General features: G+C 36.0%; 2 protein-coding genes across 3 annotated transcripts; both read left to right on the forward strand.

The window, feature by feature from the left end:
- Positions 1–4,163: 4,163 nt before the first annotated feature.
- On the forward strand, positions 4,164–6,764 carry LOC103697794 (rac-like GTP-binding protein RAC2). Of its 2 annotated transcripts, XM_039130195.1 has the most exons (7): positions 4,171–4,545; positions 4,665–4,752; positions 5,209–5,318; positions 5,429–5,492; positions 5,911–5,975; positions 6,069–6,134; positions 6,506–6,764. In XM_039130195.1, the coding sequence occupies exons 1-7, from the start codon at positions 4,447–4,449 to the stop codon at positions 6,602–6,604; spliced, it is 591 nt and encodes a 196-aa protein (XP_038986123.1). In that variant the 5' UTR covers positions 4,171–4,446; the 3' UTR covers positions 6,605–6,764. The 2 variants fall into 2 exon arrangements, with proteins under 2 accessions (XP_008777981.1, XP_038986123.1); XM_008779759.3 differs by having other exon boundaries at positions 4,164–4,545; positions 5,911–6,134.
- A 1,192-nt stretch (positions 6,765–7,956) lies between these two features.
- On the forward strand, positions 7,957–12,258 carry LOC103697713 (ras-related protein RABA1f-like). Its single transcript, XM_008779663.4, has 2 exons — positions 7,957–8,596; positions 11,448–12,258. The coding sequence occupies exons 1-2, from the start codon at positions 8,379–8,381 to the stop codon at positions 11,878–11,880; spliced, it is 651 nt and encodes a 216-aa protein (XP_008777885.1). The 5' UTR covers positions 7,957–8,378; the 3' UTR covers positions 11,881–12,258.
- Positions 12,259–13,989: the final 1,731 nt, after the last annotated feature.

Genomic DNA, 13,989 nt, shown 5'->3' on the forward strand with positions numbered 1-13,989 from the left:
TTCAAGGTAAATAACAGACATTATAACCATTATGAGAATCATAGTTATTTAACTGGAAGTCTACTATAATAAAATAACCCTATTTTTGAAAAGTTGGTCCGCATACTAATATTATACCAATAAATAGAAATAAAAAAATAAATCGTAGTCATGATTATGTTTTTCTTCTTACATGTATATTTGCACATACATTTTCGCTATCTGTAGTAATACCGACCAAGAGGTCAGTGATTTTATTCGGCTCCTTATTAACATAAGCAGCATAGAAACCCCAAAAATATTGAAGTGATATTTTGGTGTCCCACAAAAATATCTCGGATAATTTTAAACCCAATTCCACTTGGAGTGGAATGTAATACTTTGGCAAGCAAATGCGGATCATTTTTTTTATATTTTACGAAGAGTCAAGATGAGATAACTCATAGAAGAAATTAAACCCTACACCAGGTGTGCAGTATCGATAATGTACCATAAGAATAATCTGAGACAAAGTAAGGAAGGCGATAATTCAAGATGAGCCGCATAATGAATGAGATCCACAAGAACAAAATATTTGATTGACGTAATGAACTGCAGACATGGTGCATTTGGTGTAGGGTATAATTTCTCAACTCATAGTGATTGTTGGATATCAAGTTTTATAGTTGTAATAAGAAAAACTTGATGGGATGGACCAATAATAGATTAAATTTGTTAGTTTTCATAGAGATACAACTCATAAGCTAGTTTCCATAATTTTTAAACTCGAGAGAATTTATATTGTAATAATACGTAGGGTAATTGTATAATTTTATAAGCTTTGAGAATTCATATCATAATAATGTAACACGATACTTAGTACAAAGTTGAATGCAGCACTTGTTCCAGAGTCCAAATTTTATTGAACTCATATAAGAATATAATATTAATAATACAATATTATTACAACATAATATAATGTTATATACTATTATCATAATTAGAATATAATATAATATATAATATAATATAATAATACTGTAATATAATATAATAATATAATATATTATAATTAATTATAATCTAATTTAATAAAAGATTACAATATAATATATTATATTGTAGTATAATAATATTATATTATTACTAAATATTATTATATTAGATTGTATTATTATAATATAAAATTATTATATTATATTATATTATATTATATGTTTATATTACAATAATATAACATCATTATAATATAATCATATAATATAATATAATATCAGGATCACAATGATATGTTGTATTATACAATTATAATGTAATAATATAGTATAATATAATATAATATCAGTAATAATAGTAATAATAGTATTATTATACTAATAGCAATATTATTACTAATATTATTATTACTATAAATACTAACAATATTAATAATCATAATAATAGTAACAATGCTAATAATGGTAATAATGCTAAAAATAGAAATAATACTAAAATAATACTAATTATAATAATAATAATAATAATACTAATAATACTAATAATACTAATACTAAAAATAGTAATACTGAAAATAGTAATACTGAAAATAGTAATACTAGTAATAATACTAATAATGGTAATTATAGTAATAATGCCAATAATAGTAATAATACTAAAAATAGTAATAATACCAATAATAGTAATAATACTAAAAATAGTAATAGTACTAATAATAGTAATAATACTAAAATAGTAATAATAGTAATAATACTAATAATGACAATAATAGTAACAATGCCAATAATAGTAATAATACTAAAAATAATAATCATACTAATAATACTAATAATGGTAATAATGCTAATAATAGTAATAATACTAAAAATGGCAATAATACTAGAATAATAATAATAATACTAAAAATAGTAATGATAGTAATAATACTAATAATAGTAATAATATTATAATAAAATAATACTAATAATAGTAATAATACTAATTATGGTATTAATACTAATAATTATAATGTAATAATAAAATATAATATAACATAGTATTTTTTAAATTTATTATTAATATTATATTATATTTTTAATATAATATTATGATATGATATGAAATATAATTATGAGATTTGTTGGTGGGCATTTGGGTCATCAAAATTTTTTTATTAAAACCAAAATAGCTTTCCAACATTAGTGAGAAAACATCTTTGTGGAGAAGCTTCAAAAGCTTTTTCGCAAAGCCAAAATAGTTTTCTGAATTTTTACCAAACACCACTGTACCATTTAAAAGTATTTTAAGAGAATCAGAAAGTGTTTTCTAGCCTGCCACAAGCTTTGCCAAATAGGTCTAAGACTTTAGCCATTACCTTCAGATGCATAGCAAGTTTTGGTTAGATAAAGACACATATAACACAAGCAATGGTTGACTGAGAATGAGTGACACCCTCTCAATAATATCAGTGCTGATAAGTTGTAAAATAATATGATACAATTATGAAGAATGGAGTAATTTATTCTCTCTAGGTGAGATGATATGAACCATTTTTTGTACTCCTATGATCATTTATTCTACATGTATAGACGATTGGGCTCAAATAGAAACTAAATTTTTCTGGCCAGGACAAAGATGGCCAAGAGCCTAACGAACCTGCTTATTTTCATGTAATTTAGCAGCCAAAAGGAGACTACTTTGTATATGTTGTCAAGAGGGATATACAAAGGCAAGGTAGGATCCAAAGTTGGCTAATCAAGTTCTCGGAAGAAATCTTACAGAAATAAACGACCGCCATTTTCACAATGAAGAAAAGTCAGTTCTTAAGGTTTTGAATCATACAACCCCAGACTTAGCCACCGTGATTCTTCTCCAATTATGATTCATTTGTGCGAACTATAATGGCGACGTTCTATTAGTTGTAGAGTGTGTAACTTATCGAATTTGAAACATGCGACTCCACATGCAACTTAGCAAATATGGTGCTTGCTGGCCAAGTTATGTAGGACCAAATTGTGCAAGGAGATTGCTGAACAAAATGCAACCATACAAATAATTCAGAGAAAACAGGCTTAATACCCCCAAAAAGTTGCTTATAAGGGGGCTTGTCAGCTAATGCATTTGCCTCTCCCCTTTTGCAGGTGCTAACCCTGACATTTTCAAGATTATTCTTTTCCTTTCATGTTTGAAGTCTACTAGCATTAATTCTTACATATGTGGAACAATCACAAAAGTTCAGATACTTCTACTCTAGCTTGTCTTCTAAATAAAGATCAAAGTTCTATGATAGATGGCCTCTTATTATGTTTGACTCTAAATAATGCTGTTCAAATTTTCTTGTGGGCCATATATTTTGCCATACATACTTGCCATATCAACCAAATGTTCACCATCGGCGCACTTCCTTCCAAAATGTGGGAAGCAAAATATCCAAATACGAGACCAGCAAGCATTCATCCAAATACAAAACTAGCAACGTATATTTTGAACATCGTGGATGATAAATTCGTGCATTGCATGGAACTACTTTTAATGGCCGATGCCCTGTCTCTTTCTCTATGTATGCTTCTCACGGAAACTCTCTTCTTCTTCTTCTATTTGGTCATAAATGCTTATGTTCTTGGCATGACTCTTCTTTCTGGCCAGTCACATACTAATTGCTTTTAGTGCCATTTTGACGCCTTGTTACATCAACTTATGTCAAAATCCCCGTATCCAATCAACAGAATAATTATGCACGCTTTAACCACTTAATCATTAAATTAAAAGCAAATTGTGAATTGGTACGAATAAATTGCCTCGACACAATGTATCCTACATGGAAAGCGGAACAGAGCAATATCTATAAAAGGGCATAGAAACTCTACTTCGTGGCGCGAAAGAAAATCTCCGTAAATCAAAAACAAATAAATTGATAGAAGAGATTTGTTCTGTCCTCAGGAAGATAGTCCATTTGGAAGAAGCATCTTATTGGCTGCGAAATCCTAACTAGTTATGGACTGCACACATCTTCATTACTAATGCATTAGTTAAAGTTTCTTCTCTCAAAGTGCCCTTTCCCTTTCCCACGTTACCATGAAACTAGCTAGAGAATGGAGGCAGAATGATAGCCTCACCATCATAGTGACTTGGTAGATAATTAATTAAGCAAAGGCTTCCTTCTTCCTCCTTTCCCATCATTCCCTTCACTCCCTTTCTCCCATCACTAGAGCAACCAACGCTCAAAAGTAGGGGGGCTGATGGGTGGATTGTGGCTGTGTGGCCGTGCACTCAAAGCAACGCAAAATAAAATAACATCTCAGAGGATGAGGTGTACACCCTCATCTTCACTCTCATGCCTCCCCTCCATTCCCCTTCAAAATTCAAACATCCCCACCACACCAAAATCCCCACCATAACCTCCGTTTCACTTTTCTCCTGCCTTTCCCCTTTCTAACTAGTATTTTTAGAAGCATCTATACTGCCAGTACCAGGAGAAGGAAAGGAAGGGAGGGCTAGGGAGGGAGTCCGAAGATGACCACGGCGAGGTTCGTCAAGTGCGTGACAGTCGGCGATGGAGCTGTGGGGAAGACGTGCATGCTCATCTGCTATACCAGCAACACCTTCCCGACGGTAACGCTGATCGAAAATTTCTTCCTTTTTTTTTTTTGTTGAAGGCCAAAGATTTCGGTAGCTTTCACAATTAGTTTGGCAAAGCCCATGGCAGCTAAGCTTCTCCTTGGGATCGCTAGGATTACGTCCCGACCGTGTTCGACAACTTCAGCGCCAACGTGGTGGCGGATGGAAGCACGGTGAACCTCGGGCTCTGGGACACCGCAGGTCAGCCTACTAAAACTTGTTTCTTTCCTCGTGGTGGAGCTCAGCTGCAGCATCCTGGTTTGCAGTGAGAGAGCAGTTTCATGACAAATTTGTGTGTTGGAAACGAAATCTATGTTCGAATCAGCAACATTTGCCTAGATTCAGATCTCCTATTAGATTTGACATCCATTTTGACAAAACCGCACCGGCTAACCATTTGATAGCTTGTACCAACTAGAATACGGTGGTTGGTATGGGCTCACTTGTTCATTTAATTGAAACGCTTGAGTAGATGATGAAGATGGTGACCAAAGGATTCATCTGTATTGATGGGTGAGGTGGAGTGGATGTGTTGTTTTGAAAACTTTATCCTGTTCACCAATAAGTTGAGAAAAAGTACTCGGTGGACACATTGATAGCTAATCTCATTCACAAAGGTGACCTTTCCAGTTTGCTAAATTAATACTCCTGTTGCAGGGCAGGAGGACTACAACAGGCTAAGACCTCTCAGTTACAGAGGGGCCGATGTGTTCCTGTTAGCTTTCTCTCTCATTAGTAGGGCCAGCTATGAGAATATTTACAGAAAGGTTATGCTCTTGCAAAATCCGCATATCTTCTTTTCTCTTTCAGCAATGTTGGATCTCCAGGGATGCGAACTTACATTCATTTCTTGTTTGTTTGTTTGTTTGTTTTTCAGTGGATCCCTGAATTAAGGCATTATGCTCCTAATGTGCCAATTGTGCTTGTGGGAACTAAACTTGGTAAGTAGATTGATGGAGTTGCCCTATATATGCTTCTCTTCAAACTTAAACAGATCAAATTACATATCATTAGGTAAAATATATCTTGTCCATAAAAAAGTCGCATAACAATTCGAATACATTTGCATATGGGAGTGAAGGAAAAAAAAGTATTTGTTGTGGTTTACCCTATCCACAGCATATCATGAAGTAAAAGCTAGCATGTCCTCATTAGAACCTTAATGGTTTGACTATCAAACAGATACATGGCTAAAACACTGATTTTATGGATATTTTTTTTTAAGAACCTCATTTTGGATTATGCAAAGTTATTCTTCTCTTTTCTGAATTCTGTAATCATTTTTCTCCTAAATAGATGTTTATCCACAATATGACTATATTCCAGAAACTAATATTAGTTGTTTATATTATGGTGTAGATTTACGTGATGACAAGCAGTTTCTCATTGATCACCCTGGTGCCGCACCAATTACAACTGCACAGGAAAGTATATCAAATGAGAAGAACAGATATTATCAAGTTCTTTTCTCAAGCTGCATAAATATTTTACAATACATATTTTGTTTTTTGGAACAGGGAGAAGAGCTAAAAAAGATGATAGGCGCAGCTGTTTATATAGAATGTAGTTCCAAGACTCAACAGGTACAATTCAGGTTATAGTTTAAAATAATGTTGCAAACTTCAAAAAACCTAATTTGTAAAGTTGATCTTGAATATTTCTAGTATCTCTACAAGTTTTTCTGAATACATTCATAAGTTTCTTATGGATATAGTTGAGTTTAGACATTATGACATTGCTATAACAAAAGGAAACTAAGACATCGCTATCTCTCCTACATAAATTGTTTGCGCTTTTTTGTATTTAGAATTCTTTATCTTCTTTAGAAGCATACCAAGATTTTCATTTTATATTATGATAAATATATTAGATTGTTAAATATAACACCTAAATGTATTTTGTTCTCTAACTTTATGGTGAATACATTGTAAATTCCTGCATCTTGTTATTGTAGAATGTGAAGGCCGTGTTTGATGCTGCAATTAAGGTGGTTCTATCTCCCCCAAAGCCCAAGAGAAAGAGAAGAAAGCAACGGACTTGCTTTATTTTATAAGTTTGATGAGTTTCTTCAATTGAGCAATGTTGTTCATTTCAAGAGAAGTTGTAACCATATATCAAAGTGTTAGCCTTCTTCTTTTCATTTATTATTACTTCTAATGGATGCACTTTGTTTTGAGATCTTAATGATAACAAAAAAAAATGTTTTGAGATCTTAAGGCATGTTTTTTTATAATATATTTGAAACCCATTTTTTAGTGAATTAACTATTTAATCTTATTTAATCTTTCTCATGAATCATTCACCTATAATCATCCATGAGCAATCAAATCTTTTATTAATATTTATATTTGCTGCGTACAGTATAGTAAATGGGGGCTTGTCTCAACAGTCACATCTCTTTGCTTATTAATCAGAAATTTTAGATTTGAATCTTAGGTGGTACATCTCCAGGTATCCAAAGAGAAGGATACAGCTTAGGACTTGTGTTTTAAATGATCACATCTGAATTCCTAGTTAGCCAGAGTTGAACTCCATCCCAATCTAAGAGTTTCAATACCCTAGTGAATTAAGCTCACCCTTTACTTACGTTGTACCTCCAGCAAAAGAAAATGAGTTGGCATGTAGAAGTTCGACTTACATCATGAGTCTTGTCACACGTTTCTAACTATATTCCCTCTCTCCAAGCATGATTCGTGATATTTCTGATCAGGAGCAGTCCAATATATTTGGGGGTCTAAGACGAATTCACTAAAAAAAATTTTTTTTTCTTTCAATTTCATCTTTAAGATATTTTCTGTAGTGGGCCGGTTTAAGGCAAACTTACTAAGGAAGGTTTTTTTTTCTTTCTGTTTTATCTTTCAGGTCTTCTATGCAGTAGGTCTTTTTTCGGCGACTGCCTCAGTTGGCTAACGATTGGGCCGGTCCTATTTCTAGCTCAATTCCCCTCTCTCTCTCTCTCTCTCTCTCTCTCTCTCTCTCTCTCTCTCTCTCTCTCTCTCTCTCGGTGCGTGTGAATCATGAGACAAAACTACATTCGCACACGCGCAGTTCACGTGCCGGTTTCAGGTGGTTTCAGAGCCATAGCAGCCTCGTGCATCACACGAAGCTTGGCTGGGTTCGAGCGACGGAACGGAAGAGACCGCATTAAATATATAAATATACCTAAAAAGTGACACGGGCATCGCGTCCATGGCTATCTCGTCACGTAAGCTGGCACGTGTCTCCTGACTAATTCAAACACGAGACAAAAAAAATAAAAAAAATCTTTTATCAGACCAATTCCATGGCCGACTGACGTGGCGACTGATCACAAGTACATCGCGGGCAGAATCTTGGGCCCACACGGATGCTGGGGAAACCCCCTTCTCCTTTCCATTTTCCATTTATCCAAAATATTTTAAAACCAAGTCATCCAAAATAATTCTATGGTTTAACGCCTCCTTTCGAATACCTTGCGCGCATGTAGGATGGGGGAGACCCCTTCTACCGCCAACTCGGAGTTTGCACGCCCCCCAACCCCCCTCGCTCTCTCTCTCTCTTTTTCCCCTGCTTCTCCGCTTCCTCGAGCTTTGGAATCGTCCACCCCTGCTCTCTTAAAAAATTAAAATTAAAGAGGAGGAGTATTTATAATGCCCGGTGTTCCTACCTTTCCACCATTCTCGATCTCTTCTCATCATTGTCGAGAGCCATCCAAGTAGGGAAGCCTTCTACGCTCTAAGACGCAACGGAGACCAATACGGTCTTCTCTGAGATCTCTGAACAGAGAGAGAGAGCTTGGATCTGGTCGCCGAGAGGAGGAAGGCAGGAGAAGAGGAGGAGACGGAGAGATGTCGTACAGAGCGGAGGACGACTACGATTATCTGTTCAAGGTGGTGCTGATCGGGGACTCAGGGGTGGGCAAGTCGAATTTGCTCTCGCGGTTCACCAGAAATGAGTTCAGCCTCGAGTCCAAATCCACCATCGGCGTCGAGTTCGCCACCCGCAGCATCCACGTCGACGACAAGGTCGTCAAGGCCCAGATTTGGGACACCGCCGGCCAAGAAAGGTCCGGCTCCATTCCCTTCCTCCCTCTCTCTCTCTCTCTCTTTCCCTATCTCTCGATGTTTATCTCATAATGTTTCGTTTAGATTTCTTTCGTGCTTAATTATTTCTTGATGCTAAAGATTCAGATCGGATGGGCCTTGCTTCTCGGATCGAATGCTTAAGCATTTGATTTTTTTTTCTTTTCTTTTTTCGTTTTTGTGAAATCTTTCTTAGGGGTTCGGTTGCTGAGATCTTGTCGGCTTATTCCTGTTTCTTTCTGCCCTATTTTAGTTATGCCGTTGATTGTGATAAGTTTGCTTTAATTTTTTCCTCTTTTTGAGACATTAAATTTGAGAACGTTGGCGGCGTTTGTTGTCTTCCCCTGTTTCGGCATCACTTGGTTGGTTAATCTGGGGGGAAAAAAACAAGCAAACAAAATAGAAAAGAAAGAAAGTATTCGATGTGTTTCTCTATGAATGAGATCAAGATATCTTGGAGCGATTATTTGATGGATTTCATGGTGCCCGATCCCTTTGTAATGCAATGCCACAATGGTAGCTTGAGTACCCATAAAGTAGTCTAGATTTCTTATTTTTGTCTCTTGCAATATTAGGATTTCAGTTCAGGGTCTTACTAGATATTGCCAAAGCCACCTTCTTCTTTCAATATAGGCTCTATTTAAACCAAATTAAAGTCTCTGTTGAACTAAATTATAACGGAGCTCCTAACCCATTTGACCCCCTAGTTAAATCTTACTTCTACAATCCTTAGCTTGAAACTGACTCCAGCATCAATTTTATCTGAAGTTCTGATTTATATATGGTAGAATCAGTTTTGCATTGTGCAGATGTGAGAATCCAATACAAATGCTTGTGGGTTGAGCTGATTTGACAGGAGGACTAATATAGGACACAAACAAGTAGGGGGAAAAACTATGGTTGGTATCATTATAAAATCAATTTTATATACATCGATATTGGTAATTGTTAAAACAGTTAGTTCATTTATGTTGTGTGGGAATGTATATAAAAGCATGCTTCATTAATTATCTCCTCTATTTTCATCGTTAGGTGAATGCACTTGGGAACCTCTTAGCATCACTCTTCTGCAGTTTCATCTCAGATTTAGGGTGCTTAATGGTGCCCTTAATATTAATGATCTTATGTATTTGGATCTGTTGCACTAGCCTCGTGACCGTTACCCCTGCAAGATTTTGGCGAAACAGCTTCTAAAATGAATCCAGAATAGATGGATAAAGGATAAGCTTGTTTTTTATGTATGTTTCATATATAGGAGAAATGTAAAGAAAAGTTCCTTTTCTGGATGGAATGAAGCATATGAAAAATCGGCGTCAAAGCCTACTCTATGGAAGCTAGCAAAAAGGTTAGCTGATGGAAACCTAAACTTAAAAAAAGAAATGCTTCAGTAAGGTGCTTCTTACTATTCAAACGAGAGAGAGAGAGAGAGAGAGAGAGAGAGAGGGAGACAAAGAATTTTTACTCAGTCTGGAGCAATAGTTTTGGTAGAAATCTAATTGTGTTACCAGATAATAGACATCTTTTTAATCTGAAAGTTCATGACCTTAAATTATGTTCCAAGCAGTGGGGACCGGAACAAGTTTCTGTCATATTTGAGGTTTATGGAAACTACTTGCGTCCATACTCATCAATTTTTGAACTTTGCAACTTTGATTGAAGGTGGAGTCATTCCCTTTATATATAAATTCAGTTAACACTCAAAGCAAGTAGAGCCCGTCTGTGGGAGATAGCTTTATAGTCTATAGTTAGATCTGCATGCATCATATTCGCCAAGATCATATATTGTATCATAGATCCACCTTTTGATTCTAAAGTTGCATGATACTGAAAAATTTTCAGATACTCAGTACATGTAAAAAAAAAAAAAAACATAATTTAGCAACCTGTTTATAGTAAATTACATTGTGTTTACAGGCAATGTCTCAGCTATAAACAAGGAGCCTTGTGCTTCCACTTTCCAGTTATTCTATACATCTTTAAGATTATGACAGAAACGTGTGGGTGCATGTATCTGACTGTCATCTGGTTGTTCTCATGTGTATGTCAGATATGCACCAAAACTAGTTCCTATTATATGTGAACTGTTAATGCCTTGTGTATTATTGATTTGTAAATCCTCAAGTTAACCTTTTCCTCTTTATGGAAGGCAACCACTATATGGACAAGGGAATGATGTGGAAAATTATTATGAAAAATTGGCCACAATGAGAAAAAAGAGTTTGCTCTCTGATTTTCTTCATTGAACTTATGCTTGCTTTAAGTCTTATATGTTAACTACTAGGAAGAAGCCCACTCCACCTTTCATTGATTGGTATGGACATTATTTGATTAGATATAGAATAGTTCATAATCTAATAATCATTACAGCGGTTCGCTATTATTCTGAATGTAGCTATCATATTGCAAGCCTGGATGATCAAGACATGTAATGGAGGAGGTAGTTCAGGCTTCTTTGCCACCAAGAGGCACTAGTTGATTCTTTTCTATGACCGAACATAAATGTCGTCCAGATGTTGTCCTCAAAGTATCAGCAGCTTTATCAGATCTTGGTTAATCACACCATTTATTTTTATTTTTTTACACCTCATATGAATTCTCTGTAGTATTTGATTTTTCAGTGATGTGCCTCTTACAAAATGTGCTCCAGCTTGTTCAATTTGTCTGGATTATAAAAGTTGACAAGTTGTTTTGATTGTTATCCTCTTTTAACTTAGTTGGATGCTAGTTGGGCTTTTTCTAGCTAGCTATATTGTTTGAAATGCTAAGAAGATATTAAATTAGCTTTCAACATGTATGTGAATTGACTTGCTCTGCTTCTCCTGTTTGTTCATGAAGATATCGCGCAATCACGAGTGCATACTATAGGGGAGCTGTTGGTGCACTTCTTGTCTATGATGTCTCTCGTCATGTCACGTTTGAGAATGTGGAAAGGTGGCTGAAGGAGCTCAGAGATCACACAGATACCAACATTGTGATCATGCTTGTAGGAAACAAGGCTGACTTGCGCCACCTAAGAGCTGTCTCCATAGAGGATGCTAAGGCCTTTGCTGAGAGGGAGAATACCTTCTTCATGGAGACATCTGCTCTTGAATCGATGAATGTAGAAAATGCCTTCACTGAAGTTCTCACTCAGATCTATCGTGTGGTCAGCAGGAAGGCTCTTGATATTGGTGAAGATCCTGCAGCTTTGCCGAAGGGTCAGACCATCAACGTAGGCACCAAGGATGATGTGTCAGCTGTGAAGAAAGTTGGTTGTTGCTCAACTTAGCTCCCTGGAGTATGGCAATTGTTCTTTATGACTTCAGCTACTTTGGGATTATGACAAGCTACCTTGGAATGTCCATATGAAGAAGTTTTTGGCATGGTGCTTTTCAAAGTGCTTTCCTATGGAGAAAGTTGACATTTTCTAGGACATCCTCGAGGAGTTTGAACATCACTTAGGTTTTATAGCTATTTAGTTTAGAAGTTTAAATTTGGGAAAAAGGGCAGTTGTGATCTTCTTCCAATTGACAGAAACCTTTCTTTTCATTTTTTTTTCTTTTTTGAGTTTTAATCTATTGCTTTAATTCAGTTACTACAGTGCTCTGCTATATTTTCTTTCTTTTAATGAAATACAATGTACCAAACAAAAATATCATTTTTTTGATAGGTTGGTTCTTTTGTTTTTTTATCTCTAGGATGATTGTTCCAGATTAATTCCTGAAATTATCAAACAATATATATAATCCATGGTACCATTTATGATTTATCATAAAAATTATGGAGAGAGGAATTGAAGTTCAATGAGATTGTGACCGACTTTCTAACATATGGATGTGAATTGATGAGGTCGCGTGTGAAATGTCGAGTTTCTAAAAGAAACTTTCAAAGGGAGAGGGGCTATCAACATTATCTAAATCAGGTTCCTTTTCATCATTTTTTTTTAATTTGATCTAGAATTTTGAGACTCGGAGTAAAATCATTGCAGCGCCAGATCTTTGGTGCTGCTTACCTGAGGCTTCAAAAAAGAACCCTATCCTTTTCAGTCCATGATGATCGCCTCCAGCTTGTCGTCCCGCCTTAATCTGAAATGCGGGTGTTTTTTTTTTTTGCTAGATATATCATACAGTGTGGATACGAATACATCTAAAAAAGTTGAAAAATATTAAGTTCTCGAGCACACCGGGAATGCGAGATTTTTGTTTGCAATCATGTACTTGCCATTGAATATTTTTTTCTTTTTCGCTGGTAAAGCAGCACGTACATGAGCTAGTTATAAGTTATAAGCCCACCTCAAAAGGCCATCGATGCGCATGTAGCACCGGACCCGGGCTTCGGCCCCGCAAGCCTAGGAAATCCACTGCAGTACTTTCTGAAGAAATCCCATTGTTGGCTAGTAAGGATAGAGATGAATGAATTAATCTAAGACAATAATTGTAACTGACTTAAGAATTGAGCTGTGTCGGAAGGTGGAAATAACCATGCCACATGAAGCTCCCTGTTTATACTGTCTACAAACACGTCAACATTGTAAGGCTTCGAGTCTGACCGTTGGTCTCCATGCCCTAAAGCGTCCCACCCTTGCATGCCGTGACCGTTGTGTTTTCCATGCGCGCACCATGCAAGGGAAAAGTTCCCGTTCATGCCTCACGAGATTCGGAATATTTTCGACTGAATGAGAGAAAGAGGCATCACTAGCTCGAAATAGGCTTCTCACTTTTCGTTTGAGATCGTGCCGCCTTTCTCGCCGCAAGTGTTAAAAGACAAATCTTAAAAACAAACAGAACCAGACAAGAACAAAAGAATCCATCCACCTCGGCACAGATTGTATCGTTTTAAGCAAGATTGATTCATGGTCTGATCACCAGTCCAAACAGAGAAAAGTCCATGCAGCATTCGGACTGGGATCAAAATGGAGGGGGGGGGGGGGGGAGGAAAAAAAAAACAGAGAATGGAAACATACCTACAAAATACATGAATCGTCCTAAAGATCAAACACCAAATCCAACCAACAAACGGAAACCATGAACAAGTACATAAACTGCAACCATAAAACAACGAAAGACATTAGGCATCTCAGAAAATACTCATTCGAATTAAACATTGAAAGCATCAATGAGTACCATTTATCCTTACAAAATATATAAAAGGAACCACCACCATCAAGGATATAATGAGGTACTGCAATCATGTTGCTTAGAACTTCCATAACTGAAGAAATCTGGGTGAGAGTTTGGAAAGAAGAGGAGGGGGAGGAATAGAAGGCTTGAATGCTTGATCACCAGAACCCTTGTCAAGGACCAGAGGGTCCAGAACAGTACACTGTGGAGATCCTGGCTATCGTCACCCACAATTGGCCGTATGGGGGCTGCTGGTCCCATGCATGCCAATAAAACTG

This window comes from Phoenix dactylifera, chromosome 9 (genome assembly GCF_009389715.1).
Source record: "Phoenix dactylifera cultivar Barhee BC4 chromosome 9, palm_55x_up_171113_PBpolish2nd_filt_p, whole genome shotgun sequence".
NCBI classification, from domain to species: Eukaryota; Viridiplantae; Streptophyta; class Magnoliopsida; order Arecales; family Arecaceae; genus Phoenix; species Phoenix dactylifera.